Here is a 22,051-nt window from a genome sequence, read left to right on the forward strand (position 1 = left end):
GCTGCTCCTATCTCAGTTGCTACATTTCCCCCTCCCTTCTATCTCTGCACTCTCTATCCCTTGCTCCTTCTGAGATTATGAAGAGAATATGCTTGAAGAGGTAAGAGTTTTGGCAAGAAGATCTTGTTCAGTCATTTTCAATTGTACCCAACTCTTCTAAATCCATTTTTTTTTTAAAACCTTTACCTTCTGCCTTAGACTCAATGCTGTGTATTGGATCCAAGGTAGAAGAATGGGAAGAACTAGGAAATGGGGGTTAAGTGACTTGCCCAGGGTCAAACAGGTAGGAATCACATTTGAACCCAGAACTTCCCATCTCTGAGCCTGGCACTCAGTCCACTGAGCCACCTAGCCGCCCTCTTCTAACCCCTTCTTGACCCCATTTGGGGTTTTCTTGATAGAGGTAGGAAACTGAGGCATCCAGGGTTCAGTGACTGGTCCAGAGTCACGTAGCTAGCGTCTTAGGTCAGATTTGAACTCGAGTCTTGCTGAGTTCAAGCTTGGCACTCTCTCTTCTGCCTCACCTCGCTGCCCTAGTTATCTCCTCCATTCGACTGTTCTTTTTGTTTTTGCCCTTCTTTGTAACCCCAGGGCTCAGCACAATGCCCAGCACATTTTAAGTGCTTAATAAATGTTCCAAGTCAACGTTTGTTTGACTGAAGGTCTGGAGACAGACGGAAGAATTGAGCTGAACAAAGTATAAAGTTATGATGTCAGAATTTGCCTGAATTTCAGAAAACCAACCAACCAACCCTCTTCCCACCCCAGCCTTGGAAGGTCCTAGCATCCCTTTCACAGCGCGTTTTCTAGGGGGATGGCCCCCGTCAGAAGGACGCGGTAGAAGGTAAACGCATTCATCTCTCCGGCTTCCAAGATCTCTTCCTGGTCTAAGATTCCGCGACCACCCAGGTCAGCCTTTCCTGATTGGATTGGGTCCTTTAAGAATCCGTCTTCTCGGCCAATAACCTCTAAGAAACAAACAAGTGGGAGGGGCCGAGTTCCTTTGATTGGCTGGGGCGGTCAACAGCTGTGGTAAGAGTGGGAGAAGGACCAGGGAAGAGTCCACTTTTTCTCACTGAAGCGATGGAATGGGAACCCGGGTCTCGGAGGCTTTCTGACATCATAAACCCTGCTTTATGTAGCCAGCCGGAAGACTTTTCTTAAGGGCACAGATACTAAGTAATTCTTAAAACCAAGAAACCTTGGGAGGGGCATCGAAAATGATGGAGAGTATCCTAAGATAAACTCTAGGCAAACTCAGCTTAGCTCGCCTAGCTGAACCCTAAGGGGAGATGCGTAAAACCTGGGATGTATTCATTTAAAACAGAAGAGCTGGTGATCTTGAGAAAGTCATGGCTCTCTTTCTTAGATCCTGTCAATGTAAAATGGGAACGGTATATGGGATCTCCAAGAGTCTATATAGAGTCTGAGATGTTGTTCCTTTGGGAGGAGTAGGAGAGATCTGAGTGGGCTTAGGTCTAGCTTTTCTACAGTGTCCCTTGATGGCTTGAGCCTCACTTTCCTCATCTGTAAAACGGGGGCAATAACTGCTACCGAACCAGGTTGCACAAGGATATTATCTGAGGAGCAGAGGGGACCAAGGGTTTCATGCCCTTTGCTAGTGCCGTAAGTACAGGCAGTCAGTAGCACTGGTATACGGGCAGGGCAGGATTTCAGTGAGGAAGAAATGGAGAAGGGCCTCAGAGGGGCCGTGAGGCTTGCATTCTCCGAACTCTAGACACACTTTGGTGCTTTCCTTGAGCGTAACCCTGCCCTGATAGCTCTGATATTCCTACATATTTTAAATCTGATTTTAACTTTAATTCCCTTTATCATGGGTGAGCTTTGCCCTTCTCCCTTAGACAGCACCAGAGCGGAAGCCCAGAGTAGGTTAGGAGACTACCTGGGGTCATGATGGCTAAGCATTCGAGGTAGAACTCAAGACTCATAAGCCCAGGATGCATTTTATTAGAACCAGGAGTCTGGCGACAGTGGCAACAAGCATAAATTAAGCCCCTGCGGTATGCTTGTTGCCTGGCTGACAGTCTGATGAGGAAACTGAGACCTAGAAGGAGACTTGCCCAAGAGGACAGCCCCAACCAGTCTGGCAGATCAGGGACTTGTCCCCAGGTGCTCCAAGTCTGACACCCGGGTAGATGGTTTCCGAAGTCGCTGGCTCCGGGGGCGTTTCCCTTTAAGGGCGGCCCCGCCCCGGGTTCGGGCGTAGAGTCACGTGAGCGGTAATGTTGCAGCGGGCGCGGACATGGTTGCTACAATGTGTCCGGGCAGCAGCCTGGCCCTGGGGCTGGCGCTGGCACTGGGGCTGGCACTAGGGCTGAGGCCGCCCCAGCCCTCGCTGCCGCCGGCGGCACCCTCCCAGAGCCGCTCCGTAATGCTGGACAAAGCCTCGGGCCAGCTCAAGGTGGTGGAGGGCGCCCAGGCCGGGGCCGTCGCCTGGGCCAACCTCACCAACGACATCGGAAAGACCGGGTGAGGGCTGGCGGCCGGGGCTCGGAGGGGGCTTAAGGCTGGGGAGGAAGCTTGGACTGAGGACGGGGCTCGGCTGGGACGGACTGGAGGCTGGGGCTGGGGTAGAGACTGGGGAAGGGGCTGGGCTGAGGCTCGGCTGAGCCTGAGACGGACAGGGGACTGGGGCTAGAGAGAGGGCTAAGGCCAGAGTGAGAGGGGCTGGGGGCAGCTCTGGGGCTGGGGAAGGGGCCGGGCTTGAGATTGAAGAGGGCAGCTGGGATTCGGTTGGGCTGGGGAGGACCCTGATCATCAGACTCCTGACACAATGTCCAGCTACACCAGCTAGCCCCTGCTAGGTTAGGAAGTTCCAGGGACCAGGACTTGGGACTCCAGGCCCCGGGTAACCCTTGTGAACTGCTCCTGTGCCCATCCCCACCGTGTCTAGCCTACTGTACAGGACCACTGAGTCAGGGCTTTCGTTTCTGTCAGCCTCCACAGATGGACTGACTCTCTCTCTCTCTCTCTCTCTCTCTCTCTCTCTCTCTCTCTCTCTCTCTCTCTCCCTCCCTCCCTCCCTCCCCCTCTCTCTTTCTGCCTCTTTTTCTCTCTCTCTTCCCCCCCCTTCCTCCCTCTTCCTCTCTTTCTCTGTGTCTCTCTCCCTCTTTCTCTCCTTCCCTCCCTCCACCCCCTTTATTCTTTTTCTTTCTCTTTTTACAAGCCTTTCAATAGGGCAAGGGCTAGACAAATGGGGTTAAGTGACTTTCCAGGGTCACACATCTAGGAAGTGTCTGAGGTCCCATTTGAACCTAGGTCCTCCACATGCAGGTTTGTAGTGCGAGCTACTTAGCTGCCCATACCAGTATTCTCTTCATAAATAGCTTCTTCCTCTTCATCCCCCACCCCTCCATTGGGGTTGTGACATTGAGCCCCATCTCTTCCATCTCTATCCCGGGAGGCTGGGATTCTGGGTTTTTGGTGGTACCTGCAGCTTTGGCCCTTTCTGTGTGGCCAGTCTTCAGTCCATAATCATTGTCCCCGCTCCACCCATGGCTGGATCTAGTTGGGCTTCTGGAGCCCCTATCAGTTATCCCCTTCAATATGGCCAGCCCTTTCCCTATCATCCTTTTCCACCCATGAGGGCACAGACTCAGAATTTCTGCAAGTCCCAGAGGCTTGACACTCTTCCATACTCTGTCAGGGGTTTCACTCTCTGCCTTTCAGTCCCTAATGACTGGCTCTGGTGGTGCCCTCAGCACTGCTGGCTCGCCAGGAGATGAGGCCACCCAAAGGGCTCAGCCGCTGAAGTTCCCTCACCAACTCTCATGGCCCCGACCATCCTTTATGCCTTTTCTTCCTGGGTTGGCTCAGAAGTTTGACTTGGGGAATAGCTATGTTCCAGGAGGAAGAGTTCTGGTGTGGAGTCGGTAGTCCTGACTTGGCCTGTGACTCCCAGTGCAGCCTTGTGTGGGGCCCTTCTCTTTGCTGTCTCTCCTGTTCATTCCAGTGAAGGGGTTTGAACTAAATCATCTCTAGGGTTTTTAGTTGTTGGTGGCCATAAGCAACTTGGATAGATTGGAAAGTGGGCGCAAAGACTATCCAATGTCAGAGCTGGAGAAATCCTTAGAGATCAACCTGCCTGGCCTTTATAGTGAGGTCCCTCCTCAGTCTGGCTCCGGTATAGTGACCTTCTGGGAGTGAGGGGCCGCCAGGCTGCCCAAGAAGGACAGAGCAGCCCATGGCCAAAGTGGAGCGGGTCAGACCTCCCATGCTGCTCGCCCGGGCTGAAGGGAGGTGAACCCTTGTCCCCTGTGGCCTGTGGGTCTGCCTAGACTCAGGCCTGCTCCCTGCACCCTCCAGGTAGCCGTGGGAGGAGGGCACCTGAAGGGAGGTTGTTTACGTCGTGGTCTTGGCAGAGAGGAAACAGCTGACCAGGTAGGGGCTGACTTCTTTGGAAGGGCTTCAGATGCCTGGCCTGGCACATCAGAGGCACTCAGGGCTGCCTGACTGCCCCAGCGTGGCACCCATCTGCTTCCCGCCTCCATCATTAAGGGCCTTGGGCGGCTGGCCTGCATTCTTTGTACTGTGATCTGAGCCCATTTTATTAGATTCTGCTGACTCCTTTGGACTCAGGACAGATATGGAGGCGGGCTGTTGATGCCATTAAGTCAGCCCATTGGGCACCTGCTGTAGTGAGCCTGTGTAGGGTGGCTGCGAGGTAGGAGAGAAAGCAAAACATTTCTGCCATTCTTGGTGGCAGCTGACCCCTTTGCCTGGAATGCACTCCTCCTCATCCTCGCCTCCCCTGCTCCTTCCTACAGGAAGCTTCCTTGGTCTCCTCAAGCCTTCTAGCTGACCTCTTCCTCTTCTAGTTTCCCTGCAGGCTCCTTCTCTGCCTATGTCTCCTTTTGCTCCAGCAGAATAGCAGCTCCTCTGGGCCAGGTCTTCTGTTTTTGTCTTTGGATTCCTGGGACCTGGATGAATGCTTTGCACTCACTAGCTGTCTGCTAAATGCTCGTTGTTGAAATGATTTTCTTTTAAACTCTTACCTTCCATCTTGGAATCAGTACTGTGTATTGGTTCCAAGGCAGGAGAGCGGTAAGGATGGGCAATGGGGGTTAAGTGACTTGCCCAGGGTCACATAACTAGGAAGTGTCTGAGGCCAGATTAGAACCCAGGACCTCCCATCTCTGGGCCTGGCTCTTCATCCACTGAGTCTGCCCCCATTGAAAAGATTTCTTAGCCAGTTAGTGAGTCAGGAGAAACTTGAGGGAAATCCATAGCCACAACATAAACATGTCACAATAAGAAGACCCCCATAGTAGAGACCTGGGTTGATACTCTCCATCCCTCTTGGAGCCTTCACTTTCCTCATCTGAAAAATAGGGTTAATGATTTCGGGATATCTACTTCCCAGGGTGCTTGTCAGGAAAACACTTCGTGAACTTGGGAAGGGAAGGAAGGGAACCCAGCTTGGGAGAGAGGTGGGAGGAAGGGCCTTGTGCAATGCCGAGCTCCAGGGTAGGTGCTGATACCTGTGCTCCCCTAGGCCCTCTGAGCCTGGTATCTGCCAACCGGCCAGGAAGAAACCCAGGGCCCAGCTCTGCTGTGGAGGCTGGTCTTTCACCAGTCACTGAGAGCCAGAGGGGAGGGCAGGATGGGAAAGCTGTGACTTCCTTGGCCTTTGGGGATGGAGGGAGAGACGTAGAATCCTGAGATCTGGGACAGAGATTTGACTGAGGTTGTGTACTAGGGAAGGCCTAGAGGACTGCTTTGGGTCCTCCTCTGGGCTTCTTTTGGGTAGTTAGCATGCATAGACACCTAGCCCTCGTCTGTGGAAATGGGGAAGTCGGGGGCTGCTTTTCAAGTTCCTACTAAGAAAGGTTCCAAATGAGCCCAGTGCAAAATTCCCCAATCTCCTTTCTTCCCTTTTCCCTTCTCTTTCCCCTGGTCGGATATTTCAACTGCAAGATTGTTATTGTGTGCTTGCAACCACATCTGGCAAAGAGTTGGGGAGGCGTAGACGTTCTTTAGGCATCAAGGATAAAAATAGGGAGGTGGAGCAGGGGATAGAGCCCTGGGAACTGGAGTCAGGAAAACCTGAGTTCAAATTTGGCCACACACATTTACTAGCTGTGTGACTCTGGGCAAGTCACTGAACCCTGTTTGCCTCAGTTTCCTCATCTGTCAAATGAACTAGAGAAGGAAATGGAAAACTAGCTGTGTGACTCTGGGCAAGTCACTGAACCCTGTTTGCCTCAGTTTCTTCATCTGTCAAATGAACTAGAAAAGGAAATGGAAAACTAGCTGTGTGACTCTAGGCAAGTCACTGAACCCTGTTTGCTTCAGTTTCCTTATCTGTCAAATGAGCTGGAGAAGGAAATGGCAAACCACTCCAGAGTCTTTACCAAGAAACCCCCCAGTGGAGTCATGAAGAGTCAGACGTGACTGAAACAGTTAGTTAGTAGTGCTTTGAATGTTACAAATTTCATTTCCCTATTTTGGAGTTGGGGGAAGTGACTCCTCCAAAGTCACAAATCTAGCAAATGTAATCCAAGTTTCCTGACTCCAGATCCAGGTTCCTTTCTTCTCACCCATGCCGGAGAAGCAGGAGATCTGTGATTTCATGAATCAAGGTCTCCTCGATGAAGAAAATAATGGCTAACATTTATGGTCTGGCACCCTTTTTACATATAATATGGAATCTGATCCTCACAACCTTGAGAGATAGGTGTTCTTTTTATCCCCATTTTACACAGGAGGAAGCTGAGGCAGACAGAGATTCAGTGACTTGCTCAGAGTCACACAACTGCCTGAGACTAGATTTGAACTTGGGTCTTCCTTATTCCAGGCGAACACTCTGCTGGAACATCTAGCTGCTTCTACCAAACTTCCCCAATTGATGCAGATTGCCACCTACTTTGTACTCTAGTTCTAATGAGCTGCCCAGGACTCTGAGAGGGTAAATGACTTAAAAAAAAAATGGAATCCAGGGCTAAATAAAGAGCCAGTGAGTGCCAGAGGCAGAATTTCTTCATTCTAAGACTGGTGTTTTATCTGCTGTGCCATGCTCCTTTTAAACTTTCTAAATCTTGTTCATTTTCTTTCTTTTTATCTTTATGTGACCTCTTTGAGATAAGCCAGGGGAGGTAGAGATAAGCTAGGAGGCACAGTGGATAGAGCATCAGACCTGGAGTCAGGAAGACCTGGATTCAAATTTGACCGTAGACACTTCCTAGCTCTGTGACCCTGGGCAAGTCACTTAACCCTGTTTTCCTAACCCTTGTCCTTTGGTCTTAGAGTTGTTACTAAGACAGAAATGAAGGGTTAAAAAAAAAAAAGATGGAACTGAGGCTTAAAGAGATTTGATTCACTCCAGCCTAAGCAATTCAGTTTTCTTCTTGGCTCCCGGAGAGAGTGAAATCTTGACTTTAGGGAGGAGAAGGTCAGTGATAGAAGGTATTGCTTCAGAGGGTGACCGTGGGGGGAAAAACTTGATTTAAAAAGGAATCAGATAGAAGTTAAGATCAAGAAGAGACTTTTAGAGGTCATCTAGTTGTGTAAATAGAATTTTAATTCTTACATAGTCCACTGGTTCTCCCAGTGTGGTCTGGGGACCTCTGGAAGATCCTTTAGGGACTCCAGGAGGCAAAAACTATTTTCATTATGATACAAAAATATTTTAATTACTAATATCATAAACAACCCGTCCAATCAAAAGTTCTTGGTGGGGGGGCAGCTGGGTAGCTCAGTGGATTGAGAGCCAGGCCTAGAGATGGGAGGTCCTAAGTTCAAATCTGACCTCAGACACTTCCCAGCTGTGTGACCCTGAGCAAGTCACTTGACCCCCATTGCCTGGCCCTTACCACTCTTCTGCCTTGGAGCCAATTCACAGTATTGACTCCAAGATGGAAGGTGAGGGTTTAAAAAAAAAAAAAGTTCTTGGTGGGAGAAGTTCTCAATTTGTAAGTGTGTAAATGGGTCCTGGGACCAAAAAGTTTGAGAATCCCTGATCAAGTCCAGCCCCCTTATTTTACGGAGGAAGGAGCAGTGCTCGCATAACGTGTACCGGTATCAGGTGTCAGGGCAGCAGCCCGAGTAGACCTAACTCCAGATCCAGGTGTTTTTCTCCTACTGCTGTTGAAGAACTCAGAGCAGGTCCTACGTTTATGAGACTAGAAAGAACGTAGGGTCTCTGGAGATCTTGGCTCCCATCCCAGATCTAACTCTAGCTAGCCTCAGACACAAGTCACTTTGCCCTGTTTGCCTCAGTTTCCTCATCTAGAAAATGAGCTGGTGAAGGAAATGACAAACCAGTCCAGTAACTCTGCCAAGAAAAACAAAGAGGTGGCTGCCGTTCAGTGGCATTGGCCTTCTGGCTGTTCCCAGTCATTTTCTCTGGTTGTCATCACTGCCTGGCATGCTCTCCCTCATCCTCTCTGCCTCCCGGCTTCTCTCAAGTCTCTGCTAACATCCCACCTTTTCCAGGAAGCCTTTCCCAATGCTCTCTGATCTTAGTGCCTTCCCTCTGTTGATTATCTCTGATTTATCCCGTGTGGACCATTCTATGTAACGTTTGATCATCTCCAATTTATCCTGCCTGTGTCTTGTTAAACAGACTTCTTTTTCAGGCTGTCTCCCCCAGAGACTCTGAGCTCCTTGGCAGCAGGGACTGGCTTTGGCTTTTCTTTAAATCCTCAACTCTTAGGCACAGTGCCTGGTACGTAGTAGGTGCTTAATAAGTGCTAATTGACTGAATGACTAGCCCTATTATAATAACTGAAATAAAGTGAGATCAGCAGCCTCCTACCTAAGCAAGCACCTGCTAGCTTACTCCTGCTCACTTCTTTCCCCTCTCAGGGTCAAGTTCATCAGGTCTTTACCCTGAAATTGCCTCTTGCCCCCAAGTCATCTTCTTTTTCAAAAATCCTTACTTTCTCTCTTGGAATCTATACTAAGTTTTAGTTCTGAGGCAGAAAATGTAGTAAGGGCTAGGCAAAGGGGGTTAAGTGACTTGTCCAGGGTTCCACAGCCAAGAGGTGTCTGAGGCCAGATTTGAACCCAAGACCTCCTGACACCAGACCGGGTTCTTTATCCACTGAACCCCCTCGCTGCCCCTCTTTATATACTTTTTTTTTTTTAAATTAAATCCTTACCTTATGTCTTGGAGTCAATACTGTGTTTTGGCTCCAAGGCAGAAGAGTGGTAAGGGCTAGGCAATGGGGGTTAAGTGACTTGTCTAGGGTCATATAGCTGGGAAGTGTCTGAGGCCGGATTTGAACCTAGGACCTCCCATCTCTAGGCCTGGCTCTCAAACCACTGAGCTACTTTTCCATCCATTCATTTCCTAACTCTGTTAACTGCTAATACCTTCCTTTCCAAAACTACCCTGTATTTATTTTGTATGTATGTGTATGTAGATATATGTATTTGTGTGTGATGGTTAAAATTAAATTATGAGGCTGTTAGTAGCTTTATTACATCAAAGTAGTGATAGTAAAGGAAATATTTATTTTATATATGCAGTTTTCTCCACCCATTAGCTCTCCCATGTCATATCTCAGGAACCAATCATAGTTTCTTAATTTGCCTGGCACTGGCCAGGGGGGCAGTACTTGTGGGATCAAAGATCTCTTTGGTTTCAACTTCTCACTGTGGGCATGTGTATTCTTGCACATCTCAATGGCAAAGGACCTCCAGTTCCCTAATTGACTAAATTAAAAGGGAGGGGGATTTCAAGTTCCTGATTGATTAAATTAAAACAAAGGGAGATGAATTCCTTTCTCACATGTGTATGTGTATATGCATATGCACACATTGCCTCCCCCATTTGATTGCCAGGACCTTGAGGGCAGAGGCTAGTTTTGCTCTTATTTCTATCCCATTTCCTAGCGCAGAAAAAGCATCTAATAAATATTTGTTTCTTCACTGAGGAGGAATCTTTCTGATTTGCTTTGGGAGGTGCTAGAGGTTCAACACAAGTCTATGTGGTTCCATTGAGTGAGAAAGAACTTCTCCATGAATTGTCTGACCCAGGGCTGTTTATATTTCTACCATGCAAGGCCTCTTCCAGGAAACAGATATGTATACGTAGATGATATCTTTCATTTTTCAGTTCATTCTCTGGAGGTGACCATTCACAAGTCATTCTTCAAATATTAAATCTGTAGCTGTAGCTTGTTCTCTCGTTGTAGCTAATGTTCTCTTGGTTCTACTCATTCCACTCTTCATCTCATGTAGTTCTTTCCAAGTTTTTAAAAAATTAATTTGCTCATTTCTTACATCACAGTACTATTCCATTACAATCACATTCCACAACTTGTTCAGTCATTTCCCAGTTGATGGGCATTTCCTCAATTTCCAGTTCTTTGCCTCCACAAAGCTGTTATCAATATTTTAGAACATATAGATTCTTTTTTCTTTTCCCCTGATCTCCTTGAGAAACAGACCTAGCAAAGGGGCTACACAGTTTATAACTCTACGGGCATAATTCCAAATTGCTCTCCAGAATGGTTGGATCACTTCACAGTTCCACTTTTCCACATCCTCTCAAACATTTTGCCCTTTTTTCATTTTAGCCAATCTATTGCGTGTGAGATGATGACTCAGAATTGTTTTGGTTCCCATTTTCCTAATGACTAGTGATTTAGAGCATTTTTTCATATACCTATATACGTCTTTGATTTCTTCATCCAAAAATTGTCTGTTCATGTCTTTTGCCCATTTATCAACTGAGGGATGGCTCTTCTTCTTATAAATTTGACAAAATTCTCTATATATTTTAGATGTGAGACTTCTGTCTGAGAGTCTGAAAATTCCCACCCCAATTTTCTGCTTTCTTTTTAATCTTGGCAACATTTGTTTGATTTGTATAAAATCTTTTTAATTTAATGTACTCAAAATTATCCCTTTTATATCTCACAGTGTTCTCGATTTACTCATAAATTCTTCTCTTGAATTTGCTTATGGTATCTCCTTAAAGAGATCTTTTTGTGAGTATTTAGAAAGAAAAGTGGTGATGATGGAACACTAGCTTGGCTTTATCAAGAATAGATTATGCCTTGGGGGCAGCTGGGTAGCTTAGTGGATTGAGAGCCAGGCCTGGAGATGGGAGGTCCTGGGTTCAAATCCAGCCTCAGACACTTCCCAGCTGTGTGACCCTGGGCAAGTCACTTGACCCCCATTGCCCACCCTTGCCACTCTTCTGCCTTGGAGCCAATCAGGAATGCTCAAGAAATCCTGGGTTTAAATCTAGCCTCAGGCATTTACTAGTAGTCGTCATTTAACCTATTTACCTCAGTTTAATAAATACTTTGGCACCCTTTGGATCTGGTCACAACACCAGACTGTACCACTCTCTAGCCCAAATCTTATCATTCTCATCAACAATAACAACACATAGAACTGATTCCACTCTTGATTCCAGGTCTAGTACTCTGTCCTCTGCGTCACCTGGATGCTTGCTTCCAGAGTAACTGAAAGAATCTATAGAGTCAGTTATGCTATAATGATTGTTTTGAACATCTAAATTTGTTTCAGTGTGATTGATATGTTAGGAAACACTTTGAGCATGAGGTAAATTTTGAGCTAACTTATGCGCCATTTTGTCCACAAGAAACAGCCAGGATGCAGAAAACTGCAGAACTTCACAATAAGTCACAAGCTGCAATTCTAACTACATCCCCTTCCACAAGCAAACTTCAGATCTTCTTTAAGGAAGAGGGCCATATTTATTGTCTATATTTTGTTGCTTTGGGATCTGTGGGTGGAGGAAGACTAGCATCTGGACCCCCTGAGGCCAGCAGAGAGGCTACTTAACTTTAACTTTTAAAACTTTTATATATTTTTTCCTAATAACATGTAAAAAACAATTTTTAATATATCTTGAGTTTCAAATTCTCTTCCTCATCTGCCCCCTCCTTAAGGCAAGCAATTTGATTTGGATTCTACATGTATAGTCACACAAAACATTTTTTTTTAGCCATGTTGTGAAAGAAAAAACAGACCACCAATAAAAATAATAAACCCAAGGAAAATAAAGTTTAAAAACATTTTTTTTTCAAACCCTTACCTTCTGTCTTGGAGTCAATACTGTGTATTGGCTCCAAGGCAGAAAAGTGGTAAGGGGTAGGCAATGGGGGGTCAAATGACTTGCCCAGGGTCACACCGCTGGGAAGTGTCTGAGGCCAGATTTGAACCAAGGACTTCCCATCTCTAGGCCTGGCCCTCAATCCACTGAGCTACCCAGCTGCCCCTGAAAATAAAGGTTAAAAAAAAAAAAGTATGCTTTCATATATACTCAGAGCTATTTGGTTTTTTTCTCTGAAGGTGAAAGGACTTTTTTATCCTAAGGCAGTGGTTCCCAGACTTTTTTTGGCCTACCCGCCCCCTTTCCAGAAAAAATATTACTTAGTGCCCCTGTCACATACTATCACTGCCCCCTTACAGTTATTCACCGCCCCCAAATGCACCTGTGGCCATCGCTGCTCCCCTGGATCGCTGCAGCACCCACCAGGGGGCGGTGGCGCCCACTTTGGGAACCACTGTCCTAAGGCCTATGGAATTGACTCAGATCATTGTCTTGCTGAGAATAGCGAAGTCATTCAACTGATCATCATAAAAAATTGTTTTTATTATGGACGATGTTCTTCTGATTTTGCTCAGTTCACTTTGCATCAGTTCATGTAAGTCTTAACAGTTTTTTTTTGGAAACCATCCCTATCCTCATTTCTCATAGCACCTCACTATTCCATCAGTCACATCACAACTTGGCTCAGCCATTCCCCAACGGTGGGTATCCCCTCCGTTTCCAAAAGGCCACTATTTATTGTCACATGTATGTATTTCTTAACCATTTTACCTCTATAAAACTGTGCTATTGTTTTGGTTAGGTTCTTTTTATTTCTGTGCCACTGACACAATTTTTGACCATTGTATCCCTGACCCTATTTTCCTCGTAACCTTCTGTGATTTTTATTGTGTGATATTGAATATTGTTATTCATTCACTTTTTAGTGTCTGGCTTTCTGGGACCCCATTTGGGATCCTGGAGTTGTTTACTGTTTCTTTTTCCTGATGAGGAAACTGAGGCCGATAGGATGAAGTGACTTCCCCAAGGTCACACAGCTAGAGGCCAGATTTGAACTGGGGAAGGTGATTCTTCCTGACTCTAGGTCCAGTGCTTGACACACTGTGCCCCCTAGCTGCCCTTGCGATTTTGTATCATATGCTGCTTTGGGGGATTTTGTATCATATGCCTTACAGCAGAAGTATTCGTGACCCTCTGCTAACTAACATTTTCCCCCCTATTACTAATCTGAAGGCAGAGAGAATGAATTTTGTCAAATTAGAGGAAGGCACACATTTTGAAGGGTTTGTCGGTGCCTTGAATGACAGATTTGGCATCTGGGAAGATCTTGATGGACTAATTAAGACAGAATTGAAGAAGGATAGATGTCCAATTCTGTGTTTGAGTTCAGAGAATCAACTGCCCAACTGAAGCTTAGGGAGGCCTAGCTGGTCATCAGGAGGTATGAAAAGGATTGCTGAGGTTTTAGCAGCCTGCAGTTAAACATGTCAGGGGCACCACTGTTGTCGTTGTTCAGTCATGTCTGATTCTTCATGACCCCGTTTGGGGTTTTCTTGGCAGAGATACTGGAGTAGTTTGCCATTTCCTTCTCCAGATCATTTGACAGATGAGGAAACTGAGGCAAACAGGGTGAAGTGATTTGGCTAGGGTCACACAGCCAGTAAGTGTCCGAGGCCAAATTTGAACTCAGGTAGAAGAGTCTTCTTGATGTCAGGCCCAGCACTCTCCATGGTGCTGCCCAGAGGCCCAAACAGTGATACAGTTTGATAGTCAGAAAAGGCTTGGCTGTATTCTACTGTCTTAGGTTAAGAGGAGTATTAGTGTTCAGAAGGAGGGCGGGCCTTGTAGTCCTCTGCCCTAGGATGAGCCCATCCAGAGTTTTATATTTAGTTCTCAGTATCCTGTTTTAAGAGGGACATTGATCTTTTTTCTCCTTAAAAACAAAAAAAACCAAAACCCCCTCACCTTCCATCTTGGAATCAATACTGAGTATTGGCTCCAACGCAGAAGAGTGGTAAGGGCTAGGCAATGAGGGTCAAGTGACTTGCTCAAGGTCACACAGTCAGGAAGTTGAGGCCAGATTTGAACCCAGGACCTCCTGTCTCTAGGCCTAAGCCACCTAGCTGCCTCTTGGACATTGATCTTTGAGGAGAATCTGGACTATAGAGTGGTCTTGCTGGACCTCTTTCCTCACTCCTGATGAATATAGGGACCTTCTTTCTTCTGTTGACATCTTAATCCTTTCTTTATGGAGAATACCAGGTGCTTGTCAGATGTCACTTAAGGTAGGTATCAAGTCAAACATTTTTGAGTCTGGCCTTGTAGTTTTGCTATCTTAAGATACAACCATAAGAAAAGCTTTTTGTCGGGGGCAGCTGGGTGGTTCAGTGGCTTGAGAGTCAGGCCCAGAGAAGAGAGGCCCCAGGTTCAAAGCTGGCTTCAAGACACTTCCTAGATGTGTGACCCTGGGCAAGTCACTTAAGTCCCATTGCCTAGCCCTTACCACTCTTCTGCCTTGGTACCAATAATTAGTATTGATTCTGAGGTGGAAGAAAAGGGTTTAAAAAAAGAGAGAGAGGCCTCCTTCCTAGAGTTTTCCAGGGATATTGCAAAGGAAATATTATTTCTTAATATTTTCAGTTTTTCTAAAAAGAGGTTTCATTTATTTATCTTTCTGATTTTTTTTGGGGAGGGAAATTAATTAATTTAGAGTATTTTTCCATGGTTACAAGATTCATGTTCTTTCCCTCCCCTCCTCCCACCCTCCTCCCATAGCCAATGTGTAATTCCACTGAGTTTTACATGTGTCATTGGTCAAGACCTATGTCCATATTATTAATATTTGCATTAAGGTGATTGTTTAGGGTCTATGTCCCCGGTCATATCCCCATTGACTCATGTGATCAAACAGTTGTTTTTCTTCTGCATTTCCGCTCCCACAGTTCTTTCTCTGGATGTGGAGAGCATCTTTCTCATAGCTCCCTCAGAATTGTCCTGGATCATTGCATTGCTGCTAGTACAGAAGTCTGTTACGTTCGATTGTGCCACAGCGTATCTGTCTCTGTGTACAATGTTCTTCTGGCTCTGCTCCTTTCACTCTGCATCAGTTCCTGGAAGTCTCTCCAGTTCACATGGAATTCCTCCAGTTTGTTATTCCTTTTAGCACAATAGTGTTCCATCTCCAACAGATACCACAATTTGTTCAGCCATTCCCCATTTGAAGGACATTCTCTCATTTTCCAATTTTTTGCTATCACAAAGAGCGCAGCTATACATATTTTTGTACAAGTCTTTTCCCTTATGATCTCTCTGGGGTACAAACCCAGCAGTGGTATGGCTGGATCAAAGGGCAGGCAGTTAAAAAGAGGTCTTAAATACGGGTGCGTATACTATTGAACATCTACTTCTAGCCTCTCCACTCTTCCATTTTGCTGATGTGTGGCATTCCCATTGCTTAGACAGACAAAGTGTGGCATGATCAAGCTAAGGCTGCAGCCTTTCCCTTGCTGGGGAAAGGGCCAGGAGGTGCTAGTTTGCTCCTCGTCCCAAGGATGCATCCTCCGTCTCTTCCGTCTCTCCGTGCCAGGTGGGCCTTCTTGAACTTGAATACCAACGGGCAGTACAGCGATGCCCTGCAGGCTTACGCGGCCGGGGTGGTGGAGGCAGCCGTGTCTGCCGAGGTAAGGAGACAGGGAGGAGGATCACCTTTGCAAGCTCAGAACCAGGGCCCTGGCCGTGCTCGTGCCCACGTGTCAGGACCCATTGACAGGGACTTCTCCAGGCACCACTGTCTCTGCCATGGGAGCACCAGAGTCCGGGGTGGGTGAGGATGCTCAGAGGGCAGGGATGGAGAGTGCTCTGTAAGGGACCTTAAGGGGGGGATCATGAGGTCTAGCTGAAGGGCCGGAAGGGGCCGAGTATTTTGTTATACCTTCACTTTGTCTTAGAACGGATACTAAGGCAGAAGACAGAGTGGTAGGGGCTAGGTCATCGGGGGTAAGTGACTTGCCCAAGGTCGCACAGCTAGGAAACTTCTGAGGCCAAATTTGAACCCAGGACCTTCTATCTCCAGGCCTGGCTCTCTCTGGGGCTTGGCTGTCCCCAAAGAGCTTATATTCTAATGGAGGAAGACAAGGAGGTAGCTAGAAAGCAAAGGTGACAGAGGAGGAGAGGGAGGCTCTCTGTGATGAAGCCCAGAAAGTGTGGGTCTGAGCCAGGAGGGGAGGGGAGGAAGGTCCCCTGAAGAGTGAGACGAGACCCTCTCCTGTGAAGGACTCACCCACCACCTTGAGGCCCCACGAGTGCTCTTGGCACGAGGGCATGGCTGGGAGAGCCTGCTGGTGGAAGGGCCCTTCCTGGGGCCCCGGAGCCCCCTCTGGCCGCCCGCTCTTCCTTCTCCCAGCCCCAGGATAGGGGCTCTGGGGGGCCACGGCGGAGCGAGCTTCCCGGCCCCTGCGGTCTCCCTGGGGAGGGCTGGCTGCGGATCAAATGACTGAGAGGAGAGCTAAAGCGTTTAGGCAGCCCTTACTAGGGGTGAAGCACGGCGGTGCTGAGCGGAGAGGAAGCCGTCCCTGCTCTCGGGCCGGGCGGGGAGCCTTTGGGGAGCTCCTCCGGGCCAGTCCCTGCCCTCACGGTCTCGTAGAGAGGACACAAAAGCAGGCCTAGGAGGGGGCTAGAGGCCGTCCGGCTGGGGACGGTCAGCAGAGAGGCCTCGGGAGCCGGCCCAGGCCCCCTCCCGCCCTGTCCCCCTTCCCACGGCCCTGCTTCTGTCCCCCGTCCCTCCGCAGCTCATTTACATGCACTGGATGAACACGGTGGTGGACTACTGCGGCCCCTTCAAGTACGAGACCGTCTACTGCGAGAAGCTCAAGCGCTACATCGAGACGAACCTGGCGTGGATGCAGAAGCAGATGGCGTCGGGCCAGGACGCCGAGTACTGGCACCAGGTGGGGAGGCCCCCAAGACGGGCCGGGCCCGGGCGGGCCTGGGAGCGTGTCTGCGGCTCTGCATCCCCGCGAGGACCTGCAGCCTCAGCCTCGTCCTCCGCACACGGAGGTCTCTCTCGGGGCCTCCAGGGCTCCGGCCGTGCGGCCTCTCACAGTCTCCAGGGCTCCGGCCGTGCGGCCTCTCAGAGCCGTTTAAAACGAAAGGACGCAGAAGCGCCGACTTGGACCCGGAAGCCTCTGAGTGTCCCCCCCCAGACTTGTTAGTGCCAAAGTGAGGGGGAGAGAGGCCCGGCCCCTGCTCGAGGGCCCCCAGGTGTGCCGTGGTCAGGAGGGGGTCTCGAGGGCCTGCTGTGGGCCAGCCGGCAGCCAGCCTTTCCTGGGCTTTCTCCACAAGGCTCACCGAGGACTTGGGGGTCCCCCAGATTAGTCGAGGGACCCGGGCCCACTTCCCTGGCAGTCGCCCTTCCTTTTGTCTGGCCTGAGGTCACCAGGGAGTTAGCGGGAAGCCCGTTGGGGCACGGAGTGCCAGCACCGGGCGGGCAGGGCTGAGGAGCCCCCCAGGGGGACCCGGAGGAGGGCCCTTCTCGGCCTCTTGGGAGACGTCTCCGCTCTTCCTGCCACGTCCCGGGGTTTCGTTCCTCCCGGTGACTCGGGGGTCTGGGTTGAACCTCCTCACGGACCGCGGGTCCCTGTGTCTATCCGTCAGGTGGAGCTCGCCCTCCTGCAGCTGAAGGGGCTGGAGGACAGCTACCAGGGCCGCATAGCTTTCCCATCCAAGAACTTCACCGTCACCCCCTTCGGGTTCCTGTAAGTGACCCTAATGGCTATGGAGGACTTGGGCGGAGGGTGAGAGTCACCTCTACGTGGAGCAAGAATTCAGGGGGTGGAGGCAGCTAAGGGGCTCAGTGCATGGAGAGATGGGTCCAGGGAGGGGAGGTCCTGGGTTCTAGTGTGGCCTCCGACACCTCCTAGCTGTGTGACCCTGAGCAAGTCACTTAACCTCAATTGCCTCGTGACCCTCACCGCTCTTCTGTCTTGGAACCAACACTCTGGATTGATTCCAAGATGGAAGGTAAGGGTTTAAAACAAACAAACAAATAAAAAAGAACTCAGATAGTGAACTTTGCTCATAGAATTTAACCATGGGACCAGCTCAGTGGATAGAGAATCAGGCCTAGAGTGGGGAGGTCTTGGGTTCAAATCCAGCCTTAGACACTTCCTAGCTGTGTGACCCGGGGCAAGTCATAATCCTCATTGTCTAGCCTTTATAGCTCTTCTGCCTTGGAACCAATACGCAGTCTTGATTCTAAGCTGGAAGAGAAAGGTTTAAAAAAGAAAAAAAAGAAGTTACCCCCCCCCCCCCCCCCAATATTGTGTAAAGGTTGACCCCCTGCCTTCTCCCCCTTCCCCAGCACCTTCTCTCCTTCCAAGCACTTCTGATAAGGGATTAGAATTCTTTCTGTGTCCTGCTCGGTTCAGGCTCGGCCATCTTCCTGCAGGGCCTCGTCCTCCCTTGCATTTCTCTGCTGCCAGGTTGCATTTCTCCCCCAGGGCAGGCGCTGTCTGTCCTTTGTACCTGCAGAGCCTGGTGCGCAGGAGGTGACTTAGTGAATGAACGCCCATTTGTTGAGCATTTACTCTGGGCCCAGCAGCGTGCTAAGGGCCGAGGTTACAGAGTGTGAGCGAGGGCAGTTCCTTTCCTCCGAGAGCTCCTGGGCCCCCAGAGGGAGGGGGGAGATGTTGGCAGCCCAACGCTTGCCCCGTCGAGGACGTCCCTGGCGGGGTGGTCGGGGCTCTGCTGCCCTGACTTAGCCCCGCTCAGTGGCCGCCTCCTCCCGACCCGGAGCCTGAGCCCGTGGCTGTGCCCCCTCCCTCAGCTTGTTCCAGCTGTCCGGGGACTTGGAGGACCTGGAGCCGGCCCTGAACAAGACGGCCCACAGGCGAGTGATGGGCTCGGGCTCCTGCTCGGCCCTCATCAAGCTGCTGCCCGACAGGAGGGAGCTGCTGGTGTCCCACGACACCTGGAGTTCCTACCAGCACATGCTGCGCATCATCAAGAAGTACAAGTTCCACTTCCGGATGCTGCCCCAAGGTGAGTGCCAGGGGACGGGAGAGAGCAGGCGCCCTGCCCGGTGATCCTGGGCCAGTCAAGTGACTTCTCTGGCCTCATCCGGTCCCTTCGAGCTCCAGAGCCTCAATCCCGGGAGCCTCTCTGGGCCTCCGTCTCGTCATCTGTTAAATGAGACTGTTGTCTCTGAGCCCCTCCTAGCTCTGTCTTCTCCCCGCTTTCCGCCCAGAAAAGGTGTTGGGCCTGCGTCCTGCCCAGGGTGGGCTGGACGTCGAGATGGCCTCTGACCAGGCCCTTTGGTCTCTTAGCAACCCGGCCTCCCGGCTGCCTCTTCTCCCCGACCTCTCTTGTAGAGAAGGAGCGAGGGGGATCCAGGGATACTTACTTAGCGGCGTGACCTTGAGCAAGTCACCTTCCCCGTGTGGGCCTCAGTTTCCTCAGCCACAAAGTGGAGATGACAATCCCTGTAGTAAGAAGCTCGCTCACGGGCTGCTGTGAAGACGAGGCGAGGCAGGACCGGCGCCCCTTCCCTCGCTCAGTGCCTCAAGTCCGGGCTTAGTATTGCGGGGGCTCAGCAGAGAAGGGAGAGCCCATCCTGGACACGCGAGGGGCAGAGGGGCACACAGGGCCTGGGTTCGAATCCCGGCTCGGGCGTGACAAGCCCAGGCGGGAGAAGGCGGTCCGGTCCTCCTCCGCGTGCCGAGGCCTCGGGCGGGGGGTTCTCAGCGGCTCCCCCTCGGGCGTCTCTCTCTCTCCCCAGGGGGGTCGCCGCCGATTCCGGGGAACGAGCAGGTCTTCTCTTCGTACCCCGGGACCATCTTCTCCTGCGACGACTTCTACGTCTTGGGCAGCCGCTTGGTGAGTCCCGTCGGTGCTGCTTCTCGCCTTCCCGGCGGTGGGGCGGTGACGTACAGTGGGCAGAGCCGCTCCGAGGCTCGGGCCCACCCGGTCGCCTTGGAGGAGTCATGGCAGCTCCCGGCCCCCGTTTCTCCTTCTGGGAAATGAAGGGGTTGGACCAGAGGGTCTCGGGGCCCCCAGCCCTAGCCTGGCCTCTGGCCATCGGGGATGGGATCTCTGTCCTGGTTAGGAGGCCGGCCCTGGCCTCGCCCCACCTCGGCTCCCACGAGGGAGAGGCCGTCCTGAGACGTTCTCATTTTGGCCTGGGTTTGTGGGCTCTCGGAATGCCCGTGCAGGTGGGGGTACCTGCTGGGAGCTGCCTGGGGCACTCACAAGGTAAATGACTTGCCCAGGGTCCCTCGCCCAGGACAGCTTCACTCTGAGCCCCCTCTGCTGGCCTGTCATCGAATGGCTTCTGGGATTTTGTAACTGTTTGGTCATCCGAGGCCGGGCTGGATTTGGGGTTAGAGAGACCCCGGGGACGGCCGGCCGCCTCTTACTGCATTTCCTGCCACGTGGCCGGGGTGGGGGCGGCGAGCCTTCTAGGGCCCGGCTGGGCTCGTTTCCTCTCAGAATGGGGGCGGGAGCGGAGGGCCTGCGAGGGCCGCTTCCCTGGACTCTGAGAGCCTCGCAGTCTCGGAGCTCGGCGAAGGCAGGGAAAGGGGGGACACAGGCTGGCTCGGCGGGTCTGTGATGCTAAGGGAAGGGGAGGGACTCTTGTAGAGACCGAAAAAGTGGCCTCCGTGTGAGCCTCCCGTCTTCCCCGGCAAGGAGGAGGCTGGCTCCCATTTCCCGAGGACATAGAGGTTTCCTGGAGCCCCTCCCTCACCGCCCCGTGGGGGGAGGAGAGCCGCTCTTCTTGCCCCCGTTTTTCGGATAAGGAAACCGAGGCCCAGGGAGGGGGCGGGACCCGTTTATAGGTCCTCCCAGCTGCAGGCTCGCGGCCTGCCTTGTTCCTTCTCTTCCTCACTGGCCAGGGATGGGGGGGCCCCTGCTGCCCGAGGGCCCCCCGCCAGTCAGTCACTCAGCGGGGGCCACGAGGCCCTCCTCTCATGGCTGCGCCCCGGCAGGTGACCCTGGAGACCACCATCGGCAACTACAACGCGGAGCTCTGGAAGTACGTGAAGCCCCAGAACAGCGTCCTCGAGTGGCTGCGCAACCTCGTGGCCAACCGGCTGGCGCGGGACGGGGCGGCGTGGGCCGACATCTTTAAGAAGTTCAACAGCGGCACGTGAGTCCCGGCCCTTTAGAGGGGGGCTCCTGAGGCCTCGGGGGGGCGAACCCGAGTTCTGCCGAGCCCTCCCCAGAGCCGCCATTCTGTGTTTGGGGCCGCCGAGGAGGGCCGAGGCAGGCTGGGCCTCGTCCGTGCTCAGCCCCCGCACTTGGTCTGTGGGGGGGCACGAGGTGGTGGGGGATGGGGGCCCCCCAGGCAGCTCATTTCCACACACAACCCCCCCCATCCTGGGCAGGTACAACAACCAGTGGATGATCGTGGACTACAAGGCGTTCACTCCTGGCAAGGCCCAGCCCGGGAAGGGCCTCCTCACCGTCCTCGAGCAGATCCCGTGAGTGTCCGGCAGCCCTTCCGGGGCTCGGGGGAGGCAGCCCGGCCCTGCCCCCGCCTGCCCTCGGGGGGGTTTAGGAAAGAGGAGGTTCGGCGGCCCCCCGGCCCCCCTGCTCTTGTTCTGAGGGGCCATAGTGAGGGGGGGGCAGCCCTGGGCAGGCTGAGCCGGGAGGGGATCCGAGGAGCCGGGAGAAGGCCGGGACCGCCCGGGCCGAAGAGCGGCTCCGCCTGGCTCGTCCCAGACGGGACCAGGAAATGGGGGGAAACAGCAGCTGCTGGACGGCCAGGCCAGAGTGACAGAGGCCGGCCCGGGAGCGAGGGGGGTCCTCGGGGGACGCTTGGAGGGGAGACTCCCGGCCGGGGCTCGGCCCACTCTGCGCTTGGGGCCGTCTAAGCCTCCATTTCTGTGGTTGTTCCCCGTCCCAGGGGCCTGGTGGTCGTGGCCGACAAGAGCGAAGAGCTGTACGAGAAGGGCTACTGGGCCAGCTACAACCTCCCGTGAGCGCTCCCGCCCCGCCCCC

The 22,051-nt window shown here is 51.6% G+C and overlaps 1 protein-coding gene across 1 annotated transcript in view; it reads left to right on the forward strand.

The window, feature by feature from the left end:
* Positions 1–2,263: 2,263 nt before the first annotated feature.
* The window catches only part of PLBD2 (phospholipase B domain containing 2), a 26,273-nt gene continuing 6,485 nt past the window's right edge, over positions 2,264–22,051 (forward strand). The window contains exons 1-9 of the mRNA XM_044685437.1: positions 2,264–2,490; positions 15,642–15,735; positions 16,843–17,001; positions 17,708–17,808; positions 18,879–19,093; positions 19,830–19,927; positions 21,037–21,197; positions 21,436–21,531; positions 21,957–22,028. Coding sequence (XP_044541372.1) covers positions 2,264–2,490; positions 15,642–15,735; positions 16,843–17,001; positions 17,708–17,808; positions 18,879–19,093; positions 19,830–19,927; positions 21,037–21,197; positions 21,436–21,531; positions 21,957–22,028 — 1,223 coding nt within the window. The remainder of the gene's footprint in view (positions 2,491–15,641; positions 15,736–16,842; positions 17,002–17,707; positions 17,809–18,878; positions 19,094–19,829; positions 19,928–21,036; positions 21,198–21,435; positions 21,532–21,956; positions 22,029–22,051) is intronic.

Source organism: Gracilinanus agilis, chromosome 1, assembly GCF_016433145.1.
Source record: "Gracilinanus agilis isolate LMUSP501 chromosome 1, AgileGrace, whole genome shotgun sequence".
Lineage (NCBI taxonomy): Eukaryota > Metazoa > Chordata > Mammalia > Didelphimorphia > Didelphidae > Gracilinanus > Gracilinanus agilis.